Below are 19,829 nucleotides of genomic sequence, written 5' to 3'. Positions count from 1 at the left end.
GACTTTTTTTTTTTTTTAACAATGTAATGTAATTGAGATTACATATATAATTTTCATTACTTAAATTGATATAATGAATAAACAAATATATTGTCCATTACATCAAGCACGTGTAGTATCAATTACATCAAGTCATCCAATTAAAACTCTTACCACTACTACCACCGCCCACCACTGCCACTACAATAACTCCACCACCGCCACCATTCCTCCACAACCATCGTCATCACCACTACACGACCTCCACCATAACCACTGCTCCACCACTCTACTAATACCACCACCACCATCACCGCTTCACCACTCTACTACCATCTCCACTGCACCACCATTCTACCACCACCATCGCCTCAATTACCACCACAACCACCACCATTCCACCACTCTACCATGACCACCACAACTACCATCCCCCATCATATAATAAAAATTATATTTTAGTATTTAATATGTAACATTCAATAAAAATTATATTTTATTCTTAACACTCAATAAAATTTTCTTTTATTTTATTATAGGAATAAGAAAAATAGAATGAAAAAGCATTAAAAATATCAAAATGCCTATAATTTTATATTGTATTTTAATTTATTCAGAGAAAATAAATAAATAAAAATTTCTAATGACTTTAACTTTTATTCTAATATATTATATTTTTTTGAGATTACCTTCTTTTAATTTTTTAGTTCAAATAAATTTATAAATCTAAATTGTCTTTAATAGCATAATATAATGAATAGCTTTTGGTTCAAATATTTTTTTTTATATTAATAATGATGTGGTGGTGGTGGACTCGTGTTTGACGTGTGGTGGTGGTGGTGTGGCGTGGTAATAATGCTAGTTACATTGCATATTTTCAAATAAATATAAAAAAGAAATGGTAATTAAATTCCATAAATTTTTTGAATTACATTACTAAACATAATAATAAAATCTTGATTATATTTCATTATATCATATTTTTCATCGCGTTACATATTTAATTACATTACATTGCATTACATTTTTAATTACATTACATTGCATTAAATCAAACCAAACATAACCTTAGAATATAAAGTAAATGCTAATTATTTTTTCCAACTATACCCTTATCTTTTAATATATTCATAAGATGAACATTAATTGTTTAAAGAACTTACTAAAAGATAATTTTGTCAATTGTAATTAATTTTTATTAAAAATTGAGATCGTCTATGAAATTATGTTAAAAAAAAAATTACTTGTAGTGGGAAGTAAGTAGTAATAAAATTTTGATTGGTGAAAAATATTTTAGGTCTGAGGTAGGCATGGTCATCGGTTCATTTTGAATCGAAACCGAACTGAAATCAAACCGTATTGTAGATGAATTGGACCCGAATTGGATCCGTCGGTTCAAAATTTTGAACCGGAATCGGAGGTTCAAGGATCGGTTAAGGTTCATGTGAATGTTAAAATATGAACCTGAACGGGCTCTGAACCGGTGGTTCAGGTCCGGTTTGAACCAAAAATTTTATTTTTTTATTTTCAAAATAATAATTACTTAGCCTATTTTATACATCTCTAAAAGTCTCAATAATATTTTACCACATGATATACTTTACTTAATATTTTTTTTTAAAATTACACTTTACTTTAAAAGTTAAAAATCTAATAAGTAAAATGATAAAAAAAGAGAGAAATATTTAGTCTAAACTTATATTGTTTTTAACTTTTTTTTACCCTTTTAAATTGTTTATTAAGTTTAAAATTACATTCTTTTGAAGCATTTTTCAAAATTTTCTTATAATTTATTTAATTAGTAACATTTAAACAAAATCAAGTGATAACTTATTTGATTATTTTGTAAATTAATTAATTTTATTCTTATATGAGTATGAGCATTCTAAAATTTATTTAAAATAAATTTTAGAAATATTTTTTAAACTCATATTAATATTTTCGAAAGAAAGATGTAACGTTAGAATCGATATATATATATATATATATATATCGCCGGAAACCGTGATCAAAACTATCGATTTATCGGAACTGCACCAAAATCGGCCGGAATCGAAACCGGACTGACAATGACTGCTCAAAAGCCAATTCGAATTTAATATTTTAAAATTTTTGTCGTTTATGTGAACCGAACCGGCAGTTCAATGAGGCTAGGCATGGCCTAATTATATTTGGTCTCTCTATTTTTAAAAGTACTTTAACGCTCTTTGAGATTTCCATCCCTCAAACAAAAACGTCATGCCGTAGAAAATGGTGCGATCTTACCATCAAGTCAAAGAAAAAACACAAGTCAAAACAGAGAAATATAAATAAAGAAAAATACAGCCTTGTTTCTCCAAATCTTCAATTTCCACCATCATTAAACCACAAAGACAGCGACCTAAGTCGGGATGTCAAAATCGATGGTGACACTCGTTGTTCGTCTAAATGCGAAATAAATGGATTAGAGTCTAGTTAAAATGATTCGTATTATAAATGGATCGTTTATGAATCAATACGTTTCTTTTAACCTGTTTATAATATTAGGTGGATTACATTTGTCATATTTTTATTAAATGTCTAATTTTTATGTCGTGTTTGTATTGATAAAATAGACATAATTATTAAATAGAATGTATTTATATTGGCTTAATCATATTACTCGTTAGGTGAATCTCTGTCGAATCAGACATGTGAATCCATTTTTGACACCCTTCTAAATGAGGAAGCAAAATAGAGAAGAAAAATAAGGATTGAGGAAAATTTTGCATGTACAATAATTTTGTAAACTTGCACAGGCAGTCCAGAAAATAGAAGTAAATTAGGCTTAAAAAAGTTAAAAGAAATGCACTTTCTCTTTTAATTTACTTCGTCTTTGTTTAGATGGGTGTAAAGTTTGAGTGGATATAAAATAAAGAGTGAAAAATTCTTGAAATTATCAAAATTTCTCATTTGGTTTGAGGTAAAATATCAAGGAGGGTGTAAAAATAAATTTATTTTACACCTATTTTAATCTTATTTTCACTCTATTTTGAGAAAAAATAAATAGTAAAATTTCACCCTCTGTTTTACTATTATCCCTCATTTTACTACCCCTCTTCCCGAACAAAGCATTAACGTCTGTTGCTAATTCCTATGATCGGGGAGGAAGAAATTAAACCAACCAAAAAAACAAAACGTATATTTTTTCATATGTTTTTTTTTTTTTTTTTTTTTTGATAGTAGTATATTTTTTTCATATCTGAACTGAAAAAACTGCAGTGACTTAGACAGAGGGCTAGGTAGGAAGAATAGAGAGAGAAACAGAATTATATCTCAAAGCTAATTTGGATTTCTCTCCAGCTCACTCACTGGCCTCTCTCTCTCTCTCTCTCTCTCTCTCTGGTTCTTCCCAGAACCCATTTGTCTGTTTATGGGTATTGAGCTCCTAATCACATACTCTCCATTCATCATCTCTCAACACTGTTGCCTCCTTTAAGGGCATCAGGCCCTGCATTGTCTTCTCCTCCTTTTCCATTACTACTTCATTGAACCAGCACCATCATTATTATAACATCTAAACCCCATAAATCAAAATACATTCTTTTAAGCAAACAAAAATAAAGAAAACCAGAAAGAGCATAACCATCCAGATGGGTCACTCTTCCACTCTCATTCTCAGCTTTCTTTTTCTTCTTTTCACTTCCAGAGGTAAAATCACCAAATGCAGTCTTTCGAAATGTTTTTAATGGATATCCAACTATTTTTATGTGTTTCCAACTATTCTTGACGGGATCTTGTTGTTTATGTTTGTAGGTGCATCTGGAGCTACATTTACTTTTGTTAACAGATGCGAGTACACAGTCTGGCCTGGCATTCTCGCCAATGCCGGCAGTCCAAGACTCGACAGCACTGGATTCGAGCTCCCGAAGGACACTTCCCGTTCTTTTCAAGCCCCAACTGGTTGGTCCGGTCGTTTCTGGGCACGAACCGGTTGTAACTTTGACGACTCTGGATCCGGATTCTGTCTCACTGGCGACTGTGGTTCGGGTCAAGTAGAGTGTAACGGACTCGGAGCCGCCCCGCCTGCTACTCTAGCTGAGTTCACGCTTGGAACCGGTGGGCAGGACTTTTATGACGTCAGTCTTGTAGATGGGTACAATCTACCCATGGTTGTTGATGGGAGTGGTGGGTCGGGTATGTGCGCTTCTACCGGTTGCTCTGCGGATCTGAACAGACAGTGTCCAGCAGAACTCAAGGTCGGCGATGGTGATGCGTGTAAGAGCGCGTGCGAAGCTTTTGGAAGTCCGGAATACTGTTGCAGCGGCGCGTTTAACACACCCTCCACTTGTAAGCCGTCGGTTTATTCAGAGATGTTTAAGGCCGCCTGCCCTAGATCGTATAGCTATGCGTATGATGATGCTACTAGTACTTTCACGTGCACCGGAGCAGATTATACAGTGACGTTTTGCCCATCTTCCTTAAGGTAAAAAAAACAAATAATCTCTATTTAATTAGTTTAGTTAATCTAGTTTTATTCAACTGTTTTTCATTAAAATTCTAAGCATATATTAGTGTGTAGTTAGAGGTTGATGCTTGGTTCTTGCCTATACAAAATCAATGGATGTTGTCTAAAGATAAAGCTAGTCTCTTTCCTTCAGAACATTGCTTTTGCCATTCTGTTGTTTAATAAATTTTCTTGCTTTGTTATTTTCTTGATTTACATGTATCTCTTTGAAAATGTATCTTTCTTTATTTCTACGACCTACTCAAGTTCCTTTCAAGATTTTTTTCTTTGGTAAGAATTCCTAATCTCTTCATCAAAAAGCTTTTTTTCCCTCCAATTTTGTGTAAGAGTTTATATAAAAAATAATCATGGTTAGAAATGTGTTCAAACTATTTTTTATGCATCTTTGGTGACGAGTTGTGTGGTGGCAAGCAATGCCAAAGATTCCCTTTTGAATGATTAGTTGATAATTATTATAATTAACTAAGCTATAAAGGATTAATTCTGTTGTTGGATTGCTATTAATGCTTGTGTTTTACATTATACCAAAGAATCTGATCAATAATAAAGATTCCTCTTACACAAATTGACAGTATTCTGTTAACATGTGGGTTCTGCAGTCAGAAATCGACAAGCTATTCACCACCAATGACAGGATTAACCACGTCACCAAATGAAGGGTCTGGATCCGGATCTGGGTCTGGGCTAGAGTATTCGGGTACAGGTGCATATTCTGGTTCAGGTTCAGTTGCTGGAACTGCGTTCGGCGCCGGATCGGGGTCTGGTTCTGGTTCTGGTTCAGGAGAAACAATGCTAGCAGATGGATCTTGGTTAGCTGGTTTAGCTATGGGGAACTCACACAAGACAGTTGCTCCTACTGCTCTGCATTTTACTACGGCTATTTTACTAGTGATTTCTTGTTTTTACTTGTAGCAGTGAAGAGTAGAGTAAGAGAGACGTGTATTTTTAATTTTGTTGGTGGCTTTTCTTTCTAGTGTTTAATGTGAATTCTTTGCAGATTTGCAGCCTCTAAATCGGTGGGTGCTTGGATTTTGCCTTTTGTTAGGAAAAGCTGACAGATATTCTCTTTCTCTTCCATCCAGATTGTAAAACACCCACTTTCACTTCCAAGATTCCCTCTTTTCTCTAAAATTTTCAATGTTATATATGTAAAAGAACAGTTGTTTCTATATTATAATTTTGTGTTTTTTACCTCTATTTTTCATTCTTTTGCTTTTTTGTTCAATATTTTTGAGTAGCTCAATTAACAAATCAGAAAGAACCAAGCTTTATATCCTTTCCTTTCACATGTTCAAGAAAGAAATAAAAATGTGATTGGCCCAAGAAAAATAAAGTCCAATTCATCTCCTGAATTTTGCTTACAGAATCTAAGTTGAGGCAGGCTTTTTGCAATGTTTAAATGTTAGTGGTCAGATTGAGTTAAAATTATAAATTCAAGAGCAAATTAAGCCAAAATTACAAGTTCATTGAGTAAATTTAAGTAAAAAGGTAATAATTAATCTTAGTGGTTATGATTCATGAGAATGTTAACTGTAATAGAGTGTGAAGTAACAATAAAAATGCCTGGGATTTTATTATTTTATATTTCATTATGGGTCACCAACACCATCGGACTGTAAAATTGGAAGTTAAGGTTAATCCGTTTAGATTAAAAAGTGACTGCCAATGTGTTTTGTTGGTTGGTCCAGAGTTGCAAAGTGGTTGCGAGCACTTTGCGGATATTGCAAGTTTTAGGGATTGGCTTTTGTCTGCATTTGCCATGGAAGACGAATATTTTTAAAGGCTAATGCGTCATTGTTCTCATTTTTTTATGGGTTCTGTTGTGAAATGTTCTTTCTTTCTCCCTTTTTTTTTTTTTTTTTTGAAATGGTTGATTTTGTATTAAAATTTAAAAATAGAAAAAGAAAAAAGAATGACATAACATAATCATCAACTTGGGCCAAAAGTAGAATGCCAACCTCAACTCATGGCGTAAAAGTCCAGTAGTGGCTCAGTTATCTAATCGTGATCATAACATCACATTTCAGTTTTTGGTTTTTAAGATGTTTAAAATTTTCCATTTTGAAAAATAAGTAAAACATCCTTAGCGGAAATATGTTAATCGGCCATGATATTATGAGCAACCGAAATTATGATTACTGGAAACTTTTAAAAAATGAAAACAAGTAGCTCTCAGCCTCACACCTAACGAGTAACGACCGACATTTTTCTGTTTTTTTTTTTCCTTTGTTTTGTGTGGTATGATGGGATTTAGACGGCTAGTCGTTGCAATAGTTAGCTTTTTAGGTAGCAATTTGTAATTAAGTTGTGAATTACAATCATAATTAGAATTTGTGTTGTAAATTATCAGAATGATTATTTGGAAAATGGGTCCTACACACCACTAGGTATGTTCATGATGTTTTGGTAATCAGATCAGATCAGATGATGGTCACCCGTGTTACCTGCAGAGGTTTTGCAATGACTCCAACTGTGCACTTTGAAATATTTGCAGCCTGTATTTATTTATTTATTTATTTATATATATATTATTAATTGAACGTGAATTTCAAGACTGAAAAATAGAAGATAAAGGCTAAAGAGACGAAGCAAAACAAAGCCAACTGTTGAAGATGACTTTAAATGTGAAAGCTGAGCTGAAAGGCGGCAATAAAGAGAGACAACTGAAAAAGTAGGTTTTGTAAATGTGCTATTCTACTTGCTTACAAGAAATACTCTGTTTGGTTACTGGAATAAACTTGGAAATGAATTGAATTCTGTTTTTAATAAATTTTGAAAATACCTACCTTCTGTAAAACATATTACTTATACAATACTCCATCCGTCAGGGTTTGATCTTTCTTTTTTTTTTTTTTTCATATTTGCACTAAAATAGTTAATTATTCTTTTTCTTTTTTAAATTGAGATGTTTCAATAATTTTTTAAATTCATGTAAAAATCAAAAAGTGAGAAATTTAACAAAACATAAACAATGATAGTTTTATTATTCACAATTAAAATTTTAAATTAAAATGTCGTAGATATTTCTTTTATTCACACACGTATTTCCACGTTTAAATTGAAAGTAAAATTAGAAGAAATTAATTTATCAATTCAATTAATAATAAAGCATTTTTTTCAATTTGATATATAGAATATAGTTTTAATTAAAATTTTGAATTAACACTTTAATTCCTAAAATTTTAAGATTTAACATTTTGTTAATGCGAGAGTTATTTTATTTATAACTTGTTTTATGTCATTTTACTCGTTAAAAAAAATCTTGTACTCTGATTAATTTGGTATTAAACATGGAAATTTTAAAATGGTAAATATTAAAATGCGTATTATAGAAAATCTTTGAGGTACTATAGGGATTTCTTTAAAAAAATAAATGTTTCATTTGGAGATTGGAGGAGCACCGCCTTGTTGGGTTTGAATTTTGAGGCTCATTTTGGGCCCCGATTTAGGTACCTAAAATCTTGAGCCCAACTTATAGATTTAAATATTTTATGTGTCTTTATAACACGTGTATCGCGCACGTATATATTTTTATATTAACACATTATAATATAATATTATTTCAATATTAAATGTCATTGTTGAATCAGAAAAAGAATATTAAGCATAACTGTATGTACAGATTAAAATTGTTAGAGATATAATTTTATCCTATTTTTCTTAGTAAAGTCAAAGTAAAATTCCTTTGTAGAATTTGGTCACTATTTGATGAAAAATGATCAATAAAACTATCGAAAAATGATTTCCACACACGTAATCGATTGAAATGAATATATGATTTGCAAAATATAATTGAAATGAAGTTGTTAGTACTAATTCTATATTAATCAAAGATATCAAATTTAAATTGAGTATGGAAATTTGCCCTTTGTACGGATTTTACAACACTCGAGCCGGATATAGTTTGAGTTAAGTGGACTTTTAAATACCGGTGGTTATAGACCATTATATATATATATATATATATATATATATATATATATATATATATATATATATATATATATATATATATATATATATATATATAGGTAAGCATTTTCTATATATTTTTTTGGCTCATAGTTATGTAGTTTTTCTATATATATATAACTAATGAGCCAAAAAATATATAGAAAATGCTTACCTATATCATTTCTCTAATATACTCGTTTTTGTTTGTATAATACTGAAAATATATATATTATTACTACACGGATTCATTGAAATTAAAAAAAGAATAAATTGAAAAATATATTTAATTAGTAAGTAGTTTATATTAATTAAGAAGCATAATCTATTATGTAACTCTGGATATAGATGATGGCTTCAAATTTTCCTAAACTGGATACTAAAATATGCAAGAACTGAAATCTATAAGACAGATAATAAGTATGCCTATAAATGGGGTTACAATTGAATGTTAAAATGCTTAGTTTCATCACCTCTACTGAGAGAGAATGTTGAATTTGCTGTTCTATTGCCAAATGCAACACTAATTCTGTATTCACCTAAGAATCCAAAAAAACTATGTGAACCCTGTTCATCTGTGTACCCATTCATTTCTCCAGTTCTCCATTCTTGCAGTAGCTTATCAACTACATCTCCTGCTGGAAGGTTTTTAAAATTATTATCAGTAAGGCACATTTGGTAACACCCATTCGGATGGAGTGCAGTCCACAGGATGATTCCATTTACTGCAGGATGTGAGAATCCTTCTCTTAGCACTTGTTCTAAATATATAGCCTGCAAAATTCACACCACAAGAAACATTTTTAAGTAGTTTTTAACTTCTCGGTGCCAAGTAGACTATCGATGGAAGAAATAATGCACCTGAGTTTCGTAATTGAAGTTTTTGCTAATGTCAACTTCTGTAAGCCAAATAGGAAGATCAAGTGTAGCCAATTTGTCTAGGATACCTCTCATTAGAGGAAGATTTGGTGCCGAAAAATGACTCTCTAATCCAATTCCATCCAAGAATACTCCTCCAAGCTCTAGTTCTCTTAGCCTTGAAATATATGTATCGACAGTTGAATTCACATCACTACATGTCTCTACCACATTAAACTCATTCATGAACAATGTTGCTAGAGGGTCAACTTTATGTGCAGTCTCAAAGAAATGCAAAGTAGCATCTGGACCAAGCCTTTGCTCATAAAAATCAAAATGTAACATTTCATTACTAACATCCCAGTGTATAAACTCTTCCTTGTATTTGCTCATTAGGCTTTGGATTCGCGAGTTGACTGCTAATTTCAATGCATCACTTGAAAGATTGCGAACCCATGCGGGTGTGTACTTAGGATCTTCCCAGAATATGTTGTGTCCTCTAACACTTATTTGGTTTGCTCTAATAAGTTCTAACATTTGATCTGGTATGGTATAATTGAGCTTCCCTTGTTCAGGTTCTGTCACATACCATTTTAGTTCGTTTTCAAATACTGCTGCATTGAATCGCTCGACAAACCATTTCTGCAACCACCAAAAGTACTATTTTCTGAATATCTTGAAAAGTATGATACTAATTAACAATGGCTTTGATTCGTTGATAGCAAAGTCATCTCTAGTGCTCTAGTAATATGTATATATTAGAGTCATCTAAAATGCTCTGGTACACACACACACACACACACACACACACACACACATTTATACTTCTTGCTCGAGCATGATATTAAAAATATGCATATACTAGAGTAATCTCCATCTAGATAATAGGAGATATCATTATATTTGAGTCATCACACTCCCATAATTATAAAAATATGAACAATATACAAAAATTTACCATATTGTTCTTATAGGGAATCACACTCCCACTTCGACTAATCCATGTTTGGATCAATTTTGCCTCAACTCCTCTAGTTAAAAGATATGCATATATAGCTAGCAAGCTAGTATATTGACTGAAATTACCTGATACGGCTCATTGCCGAGAATAGTTCTTGCTATAGCTGAACCAAATGGGAAATCATTTGAGATTTGCTCTATTTTAATGGCTGCTCCTTGCAATCTATCACCATGACTATCAGACACATGGATTGTGACAGCACGCTTCCTTACCTGGAATTTTCTGTGTTAGTTTGTGTATTAAGGATACAAAATGGGTATCAAACAAAGTATTAAGATACAATTTATACTATTAAAGAATCCTTAGGCTCAAAATACAAAAACCAAGTCTATGTTTACTACCATGTAAATGGACATATGAACTTTTAGTTTATTGTTTTGAGAATTTGAAAAGGAAAAAAAAAATTCATTTCATTGATTTACAGACCAAACATAGATTAAAAGCTTAAGATTTGGTATTGTGAAAGCAGCAATAAATGCAAATAAGTTAACAAATAGAGGTAGCAAAAACTAGCGTTACCAGTATTTACAGTATTAGTTATATATTGCTGATTTGTTCTCCACTGTTGATAGGTAAATGGTTGCAGTGAACCACTAGCAATTCCAATACTGATATTTTCATCATCTGAACTCTGCATATTAATCTAAATGAATAAATAGGTAAATAAATAAAAGGGTCTCTAACTATGAGCATTTTACATAAGAAAAATGTTAATTGAGAACAAAATCCATACCTTAAAATATATTATTGCTAAATTTGAAGGGGAATCAAGAATAAATCCACCTTTAAGAAATGACCAGCATCCACTTTTTGCCAGAACAGTCCCCACACAATTGTATGTGGCATTTTCTGCGGTTAGGCTTGCAGTTACAAGGCTGGAATCTGCACCTTCTGCTTTGATCCAAACTGTATTTTTTTTTTTTTTTTTGGCATCCAAAAGCCAAATATTAAGCTTTTAATCAAAATAATCAATTCAATAAGAAAATTAGATACTCAACTGGAAAAACAGTAAATGGTATCTTGAGTGAGATTATGCAGTATCAGAGCTGGTGTAGTATAAGTAACTGTGGAGTAACGTTTGCTATTAAGCTTCAAAACTGTATTTACATCTTTCAAAATCCCTCCATTATAAAGTGGCTTTTCTGGTACTGATTTACACTGCCACCACCACCAGAATATCCATAGCCAAATTAATTAATTAATTAGCTTAGTATTTTCTAAGAAATATATATATATTTTTTTATCAGCAACTCAAACAGTAATACCAAATAAATCTTACCTCAGAGTAAGCAGTGTAGTCATATAAGGGCCCATCTGCACTAATTAATTAATTATTAGAACCCACAAAACATGCTTACACCATTACTTAAAAAATCTAAAATAGAGATAGAGAGAGACAGAGAGAATACCGTAAGAAAGAGCCAAGTCATTAGGGCAAATAAGAAGAAAGAAAACATAGAAACCCAAGAAAGAAAAAACTCGTTGGATTCTGTTGTTGCTTAAAAAACCCATGTCGTAAAAAATGGAAATGGGGAGCTTAGCCTCACTGCTTCTGCTATTTTAGGCGGTAAATGTCTTATAAACTACAAAGAAATGGAGATTACAGAGACAGAGCAGTAAAGGGAGAGGCTAAGCTAAGGAGGTTCACAAGAGAAACAGTGGCCTTGCTCACATGTTATGCCATAGCTTTCATCACGTGAACTTGAAGGACATGCTCTGTGATAAAATTGTATGGTTCCTCAACTGCTTTAATATATGTGATATGGGATATTAATTCTGTCATTTGGCTTTATTGATCTTTGCTAATTTTTAGTCTATATTAGCTTTGATTTTTATTTTGGATGTTTGTTGCCTCTATTAGTGCTAAATAATTAGTCTTAACTGGGAAGAGGAACTGCTAATTATGGAATATTGCTAAATAAAAATGGAATAGTGCTAAATAATATTAGTGTAAAGTTTATAGTTTAGTAAAGATAATGGTGCTAAATAGTAAGGGAATGTTTATTTGACATACTAAAGATGGACATAAACAAAAATTTGGAATAATAATCTTCCAATAACAATACCTAAGTCAACACTTTGTATTTCATTAAATAATTATTTTTACCGAACACTCCTGACATAATTCACTGTACAACTGTTAAAATAATTAATGTTGCTAAATATTTTAAATCTATTTAAGATTATACATTTATTATTCTATGAAACATTAATTCTATATTTAATATTTTAAACAAAATAAATATTTATAAGAAACATAATTATCTTATTTTTATATTAGTTTATAAATGAAATGAGAAGCAAACATTTTAATAATATTTTTAGATTTCGGGACCGTCCATCTGACAGATACATTCAATTCTACCACCAAGATCGCTCGCAACATAGCAAGCTGCAGGTCATGGCCGCTATCAACACTAAGCATGGTATGATACGGAATGTCTTCAAACAAATGAAACATAAACAAATTTGATTTGAAATCTTTATTTTTTTTTTCTTAGTATTGAACATTGTAAAAAAAAATATATAAAAAAAATAATGCTCATTTTTTTTAAAGTCCGTTTAGAACAAATAAATTTCATAAAATCTTGTGAAATTCATTTAATAATTCAAAATATTGTGTTTAATATAAAATAAAATAAAAATTGACGTTTTTTACTTTTTTGAAGTCTAGTATATAAAAACAGAGCATCCACAATGGTTTTCAAATGTAATTAAAAATAATAATAACATTCTTAATATTTTTTTTTCAGTTTTCAAATTAATTACTTAAATCAACAAAATGTTTTACACCAATTAAAAATAATTATTATAATAAATGTTACTACTTATATAATTAATTAATTAGCATGGAATACTTATTTATATGAAATTTATTATTTATATTTTAATATAAAGAAAGATAATTTATTATATTGTACATAATAAATATAATTGGTGTTTGTTATTTATTTTTATTAAATTATTATGTCAAGGGTGTTATAAGAAATTAAGATAAATAAATTTTTCAAATATTATTTTGTAAAATTCAATTAAATTTCTTATTTTAAATTATAGCATATCAAACGTGACAAATTCATTTGGAAATGAATTTTACTTGAAATTTATTTACAAATGAATTTTACAACTATAATTCATTTGTTTCAAATCAACTCTAAAATTTATTTCCAATTTATACTTTATCAAAAATTAGACTTATTGAATTAATAACTTTTATCCATATTCTTTTGACTGGTTAACAAGAATGAGAGATAGATAATAAAGAAAATTAGTGATTACTTTACTTTCAGCTCAAATATTTAATATATATATATTATATACCTTATTATATTATATGGTTTTAATTTCAAAACCGCGAGCTACAGTTATAAGAAAAGTGAAATGAAATAGTATTACCATATTTTATATATAACTTATATAACATATAATAATTTATTATTTTACCCAATAGAATTTGAATTTTAACAGAAAATTAATTTGAACAATCAAAATTAAATACCTTTATTTTTTCAACCAATCAAATTAAAATCTTTTATAATATTTTTATCAATTCATAATCTTAGGAGTGTCACTTTTTGTAATTTCAATATTCTCCACCCATTTTCAGTTTTACATATATATAAATAATTATAAATTGTACATAAAAAATTATTTTTTGATTTGGTATTCTTTTAGCTCAAATACATTACACATGTATTCATTCAATGATTTAGTTAGCACACTTGTTTTAGTTAAAAAATGAATTCAATTGGTCTTATCATTGGCAATTCATAATCAATTTAAAAGGTAAATTTTGGGTAAATTGTATGTTAGGATCAAGTTAAGAAAACAAACAGTGCAAGCGATTGCAAATGTTAAATTCAGTATAAGAAAAAAAAAAAAAACTAGTGCAGATGATTACAGATATTAAATTCAATAAGAAATTATATATAGTAGATGTTTAGAGTTTAGATAAGAGAGAAGCTAATTACGTTTGGGTTATGGTTGTTTGGTAACTTAGGTCAACAGGCCTGAAAGAAGGATAAAAAACGAAAAGAAAAGGCTGCAGCACAAATTATGGCATGGGAAGTATCTTGGAAGTAATAATATGGAGCATATGGGAACATGAGGGTTCCTTCCTTCGATGGTAAGCAAAGGTGCAATGCATAGCTAGATAGGCCTGTGTATCCTTAACACTTGTCACAAGTTGTATGAAAAACCTTATACATGTGATGTGACTGTCATTACTCTGACGTTACCCACCATAATTTCTTCGTCTTCTTCAATGTTACTCTTTGAGGTCACGCACGCTCAGTCAAACCCAAGGAAGGGGGAGGGTGACCGTAGATTAATGATCAATGTAATATCAGTCAAACCATGTTATGAATCTTTTGACTATACAGAACACAGTTAGAATGTATTCATCCAGTGCGATGCATCGACATTCATGTATAGTGTCAAATGAGTACGAGCAAAGATTCCCACACCAAGGACGATTGTGGGTAAAGAAACTAGCTCCAACACATCTACATCTACGCTTATAGATATGGTGTTACATAGAAAATGATTCACATATCTTAATTAATAGATGCGATGAAAAAGCTAATACAAGAGAGTCGCTTTCAGATGAGAAATTGGAATGTAGGTATATGAACCGGTAAGTCAATGGAGTTTCCGAGAAATCAAGTAGAAAGGGGAAAAAGGCTCAAAAACTCGCTAATACAAGAATAAAGTGAAATCATTATATAACCAACACTCAAGATTGAAGTGGTGGATGTGAAGAGGATTGAAGATAGGTTATCTCCTTAAAAATAGTGTTGGGTCTAAAACGATTAGAGGAAGTGATAATCTATTCACATACAAGTGTAATTTAAATACATGATTACAGACTCTTCTAATCCTTGTTTCAAGGAACTTGTATATATCTAAATATAACAGAATAGAATTTGAATAAGTCTTTGTAACAACTACGTTGTTATCTTATCTAATACGCCCTCGCAAGATGGTGTACAGTCTATAACACCAATCTTGTTTCTGAAATTGCTGAATGCTGTGAAAGATAAGGGCTTTGTTAGCATATCAGCAAGTTGGTCTTTTGCCGAGATATGAGTGACTTGAAGAGTTCCATTTTGCACTTGTTGCCGTACAAAATGATAATCTATGGCAATGTGTTTCATGCGGGAGTGAAAGACCGGGTTTGCTGCAACATAAGTAGCTCCCAAATTATCACAGTAGATCACCGGAGATTTGGGTCTTGGAAACTGCAATTCATCTAATAAATTTCTGACCCATGCCAAATCAGCTGCTGTGGAGGCTACGGATTTATATTCAGCTTCAGTTGAGCTTCTTGCTACAGTTTTCTGCTTCTTTGAAGACCAAGCAACTGGGTTCTTTCCTAGAAAAATTATGTAGGCATTAGTAGAGGTCCTATCATCGTGATTTCCCGCCCAATCCGCATCGGACAATGCATGTAAATCATCATCAGTTTGTCTACAAAGATTCAATCCAAAATCAAATGTACCAACCAAATACCGCAAAAGCCGTTTAAGAGCAGTCCAATGTTTTTCAGTCGGCTTTGATGTGTATTGCGCTAGTTTATTAACAACAAATGCCACATCTAGTCTTGTAAGCAATAGGTATTGTAAACTTCCTATTAGAGCTCGATAGACAGTAACATCCTGTAAACAAGCAGAATCTGAAGAATTGAGGGTCATGGTCGAAGACATTGGTGTAGATGCAGATTTGGCTTCATGCATGTGAGCTTTCTCTAGAAGGTCACGTATATAATTATGTTGTGAGAGAAACAGACCCGTGGCTGTTCTCTTGACCTCAACACCCAGAAAATAGTGAAGGTTCCCCAAATCTTTAATAGAGAATGCCTTACCCAATTGATTAATGAATGCTTCAATTCGCATAACACTACTCCCAGTAATAATTATATCATCAACATAAACTAGTAAATAAAGAACAATCCCTTGTCGATGATATATAAATAGGCAAGAATCTGATTTGGATTGCTGAAAACCAGCAGCTATCAGAAACGATGTTAAAGCAGAGTACCACACCCTTGGAGCTTGTTTTAATCCGTAGAGAGACTTCTCCAATTTGCACACAAATTTCAAATTGTGATGTTGAATAAAACCAGGTGGCTGCTCCATAAACACATCTTCATTTAATTTGCCATGAAGGAAGGCATTATTGACATCCACCTATCGAAGAGGCCAATTTTTACTAACAGCAATAGATAGTATAACCCGAACTGTGGGATGTTTTACAACAGGAGAGAAGGTCTGATCAAAATCAAGTCCTGGTCTTTGAGTAAATCCTCGTGCCACCAGACGTGCTTTATACCGAACTAGAATTCCCTTGGAATCATGCTTTATGCGAAACAGCCATTTACAGCTAATAACATTATTTGCTTTTTCCAAAGGAACCAAACTCCAAGTTTTCTGCTTCATAAGGGCTTGATATTCTTCTTCCATGGCAGATCACCACTTCGGATCCTTCAATGCCTGAGCAACAGTCTTGGAAACAAATTGACTATTAGATTGAACTTCAGTGGATAGACACAGTCTATTAATTGGCTTTTGAATTTGATTTTTGCTGCGTGTCACCATTGGATGTACATTCTGATTGAGATTAGAGGCCAACGGCAAGCTGCTCACAACATCACTTTGAGTAGGTAATAAACTAGGTGAATTAGAAATTTCAGTACCTGAACCAGAATCTGAGATGTTACTGTGTTCGGGTTGCTGCTGAACTAGCGAAGGAGAAGCCGAGGAATCAGGGTTCACATAATTTGGTTGCCCACTACTATCAAGACCTGCAGACATTGGTAAAATAAAATGTATGGGTGACCAGGTATCTAATGTATGAGAATCAGGTTGTTCTAAAGCTGTGGCTAGAGAACTAAACGGAAAGTCAGATTCTATAAAGTCAACATGACGAGAAAGATAGATTTTGGATGAATGAGGATCATAGCACTTGTAAGCACTTTGAGTAGTTGAATACCCAATAAAAACACAAGGAAGAGAACGTTTTTCTAGTTTATGTTTATTAAATGGACGAATCCAAGGATAACATAAACACCCAAAAACCTTTAATTTAGCATAATTGGGTTCTTTGCCATGAAGACAGTAGAAAGGTGATTTATTGTCCAAAATAGAGGTTGGCATTCTATTGATTAAATATACGGCTGTCTGAAAAGCATATGTCCAAAAAGATAGGGGTAGATCGGCTTGATGAAGTAATGTGAGCCCAGTTTCGACAATGTGTTGATGTCAACGCTCAGCTGTGGCGTTATGTTCTGGTGTGTAGGGTAGAGTAAGAAAATGAGAAATCCCTTTTTCTTGCAAGTAAGCTTTCAGGTGTATAAATTCCCCCCCATTATCCGAATAGATTGATTTAATTTTCCTATTGAAGTAGTTTTCAACAAGATTCTGAAATACCGAAAAAATTGAAGACACGTCAGATTTTCTTTTCAAAGGAAACAACCACACAAATTTGGTAAAATGATCGGCAAAAATGATATAATACCGAAATTCATCAATAGAAGTGACCAGTGACGGTCCCCAAACGTCACTATAAATTAACTCCAATGGAGCAGAGCTTGTCATAGTGGACTCAAAAAATGGAGACTTGTGCATTTTGTTGCTCTTACATGAATCACAAAAGAAATTATTGTTTGAAACTGATAAATCAAATGACTGCAAAATAAGACGCAAGATAGGTGTTGAAGGGTGGCCTAGCCGATGATGCCATAGGGGCTGTGAAGAAGCAACAATATGATTAATGTTCAAAGAAGAACCTCTTGACAGATTGGGCGGCCATTCATAAATGCCATTAGTGGGCTTCCCTTCCGCTAGCAGCTCCCTCGTGCTCAAATCCTTCACAGTAAATAGAAAGGGATTAAATGTCACCCCAACATTATTATCAGTGCACAATTTATAAACATAAATAAGATTCTTGTCAAGAGCAGGAAAACATAAAACATTCTTTAAACTCAAAGGCTTGGCGGCAGAATTTAAGGTAACAGTCCCTATATGAGAAATTGGATAGGATTTACCATCACCAAGGAAAACATTATCACTGCCTTCATAATCTGAATGAATAGCCAGATTCTTTAAATCTTCTACCACATGCTGATTTGCACCTGAATCGACAACCCAATGAGGATCATTTGTCTGCCGATTGCTAGTAACACAATTAACTTGAGCTTGAGTCTTTGAACCAGCAGCAGTGGAGTTTTCATTAAACAGCCATGGGAGCAATTTCTTAAGTTTAAAACATTGTTTGGTGACATGCCCAGGCCTGTCACAAAATTGACATTTAACCCTATTTTTGTAGGTCGAGGAAGTAGGAGTACCTGAAAAATTTCCAGAATTAACAAAAGCGGAAGATTGAGGAGCAGCAGTTGACGATCCAGCTTTGTTTTTCGCAGTATAGTTCACCGTTGTGGGAGTAACAACCAAATTCGACTCACGATTCAATTGACTCTCAAAGTCAGTCAATTTATCATGAAGATAGTCAAAAGAAATCTCAAAGTCACGTGCTCGAATGGCAGCCGAAACCTCCTTATATTCAGCAGGTAGACCATGAAGAACATGGAGAACAGTTTCATTCATCGTAATAACAACACCAGCAGCAGCAAGTGTAGTGGTGATCGATTTAATTTTCTGGAGAAACTCAGTAACTGATGAGATCCCTTTCTTAGTTGTAAATAGAGACTCTCTCAAGCTCATAATGCGAGCTTGAGATGGCTTAGCATAGGTTTTCTCCAGAGTAACCCAAAGATCGTGAGAAGTTTTCTCACCAACAACATAAGAGACAACATCGGGAGAAAGAGAAGCGATCAGAGCGCTTCGAAGGAGCTGATCTTGACGAAACAGATAGGAACTGGTTGTCAGATTACTAGTAATAGGGTTCTCAACAAACTTAAGAAAATCATAACCAACCAATAGAGAGTACCACTGAGTATGCCACGATTGGTAGTTTGTGGCAGTCAGTTTAAAAGGAGCTTGAGCGGAGGCATTAATGGAAACTAATTGAGTTTCAGAGGGGTTTAGGGTTGGCATTTCAAGAACGGTAGGAGTGGTGGAACTGGTTTCTTCTAGAGGATTAGTCATTGAAAAGGAATAGAAGAATCACAGATAGGATCGAAAAAAAAAATGTTGTTTGAGCAAAAGGCTCTGATCCCATAAAACGATTAGAGGAAGTGATAATCTATTCACATACAAGTGTAATTTAAATACATGATTACAGACTCTTCTAATCCTTGTTTCAAGGAACTTGTATATATCTAAATATAACAGAATAGAATTTGAATAAGTCTTTGTAACAACTACGTTGTTATCTTATCTAATAGGGACATCATTAGTGTTTATGCTCCTTAAGTGGGATTGGATGGAGTATCTAAAACTGTATTTTTGGAAGATATTTATACTTTACTGCAAGAAATCCTAAGTGAATAATAAATTTTCATTGGAGGAGACTTAAATAGACATGTAGCTAGGTACAGATAGTAGTGGCTTTGACAGAGTACACTGGGTTATGGCT

General features: G+C 32.5%; 2 protein-coding genes across 3 annotated transcripts; one reads left to right on the top strand and one right to left on the bottom strand.

Moving 5' to 3' along the window:
• Window positions 1-3,219: 3,219 nt before the first annotated feature.
• On the top strand, window positions 3,220-5,662 carry LOC105641758 (Pathogenesis-related thaumatin superfamily protein). The gene is made up of 3 exons (XM_012226354.4): window positions 3,220-3,648; window positions 3,754-4,423; window positions 5,065-5,662. The coding sequence occupies exons 1-3, from the start codon at window positions 3,591-3,593 to the stop codon at window positions 5,375-5,377; spliced, it is 1,041 nt and encodes a 346-aa protein (XP_012081744.1). The 5' UTR covers window positions 3,220-3,590; the 3' UTR covers window positions 5,378-5,662.
• A 3,103-nt stretch (window positions 5,663-8,765) lies between these two features.
• Window positions 8,766-12,031, bottom strand: LOC105641759 (Glycosyl hydrolase family 10 protein). Of its 2 annotated transcripts, none has more exons than XM_012226355.4 (8): window positions 11,705-12,031; window positions 11,575-11,609; window positions 11,294-11,453; window positions 11,029-11,201; window positions 10,825-10,938; window positions 10,361-10,507; window positions 9,278-9,916; window positions 8,766-9,190 (listed from the first exon to the last, which is right to left on the bottom strand). In XM_012226355.4, the coding sequence occupies exons 1-8, from the start codon at window positions 11,805-11,807 to the stop codon at window positions 8,855-8,857; spliced, it is 1,707 nt and encodes a 568-aa protein (XP_012081745.1). In that variant the 5' UTR covers window positions 11,808-12,031; the 3' UTR covers window positions 8,766-8,854. The 2 variants fall into 2 exon arrangements, with proteins under 2 accessions (XP_012081745.1, XP_012081746.1); XM_012226356.4 differs by having other exon boundaries at window positions 10,825-10,926; window positions 11,705-12,030.
• Window positions 12,032-19,829: the final 7,798 nt, after the last annotated feature.

This window comes from Jatropha curcas, chromosome 1 (genome assembly GCF_041381405.1).
Source record: "Jatropha curcas cultivar XTBG-Jc1 chromosome 1, XTBG_Jcur_1.0, whole genome shotgun sequence".
Lineage (NCBI taxonomy): Eukaryota > Viridiplantae > Streptophyta > Magnoliopsida > Malpighiales > Euphorbiaceae > Jatropha > Jatropha curcas.
The sequence above is the reverse complement of the archived record's forward strand: the minus strand, read 5'-3'. Positions and strand labels throughout refer to the sequence as shown.

Excerpts from the sequence above, each read along its gene's own strand:
- LOC105641758 (XM_012226354.4), top strand. The coding sequence starts at position 3,591 with ATGGGTCACTCTTCCACTCTCATTCTCAGCTTTCTTTTTCTTCTTTTC. Across the intron at positions 3,649-3,753 it reads TCTTCTTTTCACTTCCAGAG|GTGCATCTGGAGCTACATTT; the intron begins GTAAAATCACCA and ends TTATGTTTGTAG. Across the intron at positions 4,424-5,064 it reads TTTTGCCCATCTTCCTTAAG|TCAGAAATCGACAAGCTATT; the intron begins GTAAAAAAAACA and ends TGGGTTCTGCAG.
- LOC105641759 (XM_012226355.4), bottom strand. The coding sequence starts at position 11,807 with ATGGGTTTTTTAAGCAACAACAGAATCCAACGAGTTTTTTCTTTCTTG. Across the intron at positions 10,508-10,824 it reads AGCAATATATAACTAATACT|GTAAGGAAGCGTGCTGTCAC; the intron begins GTAAATACTGGT and ends AGAAAATTCCAG. Across the intron at positions 9,917-10,360 it reads TCGGCAATGAGCCGTATCAG|AAATGGTTTGTCGAGCGATT; the intron begins GTAATTTCAGTC and ends TGGTGGTTGCAG.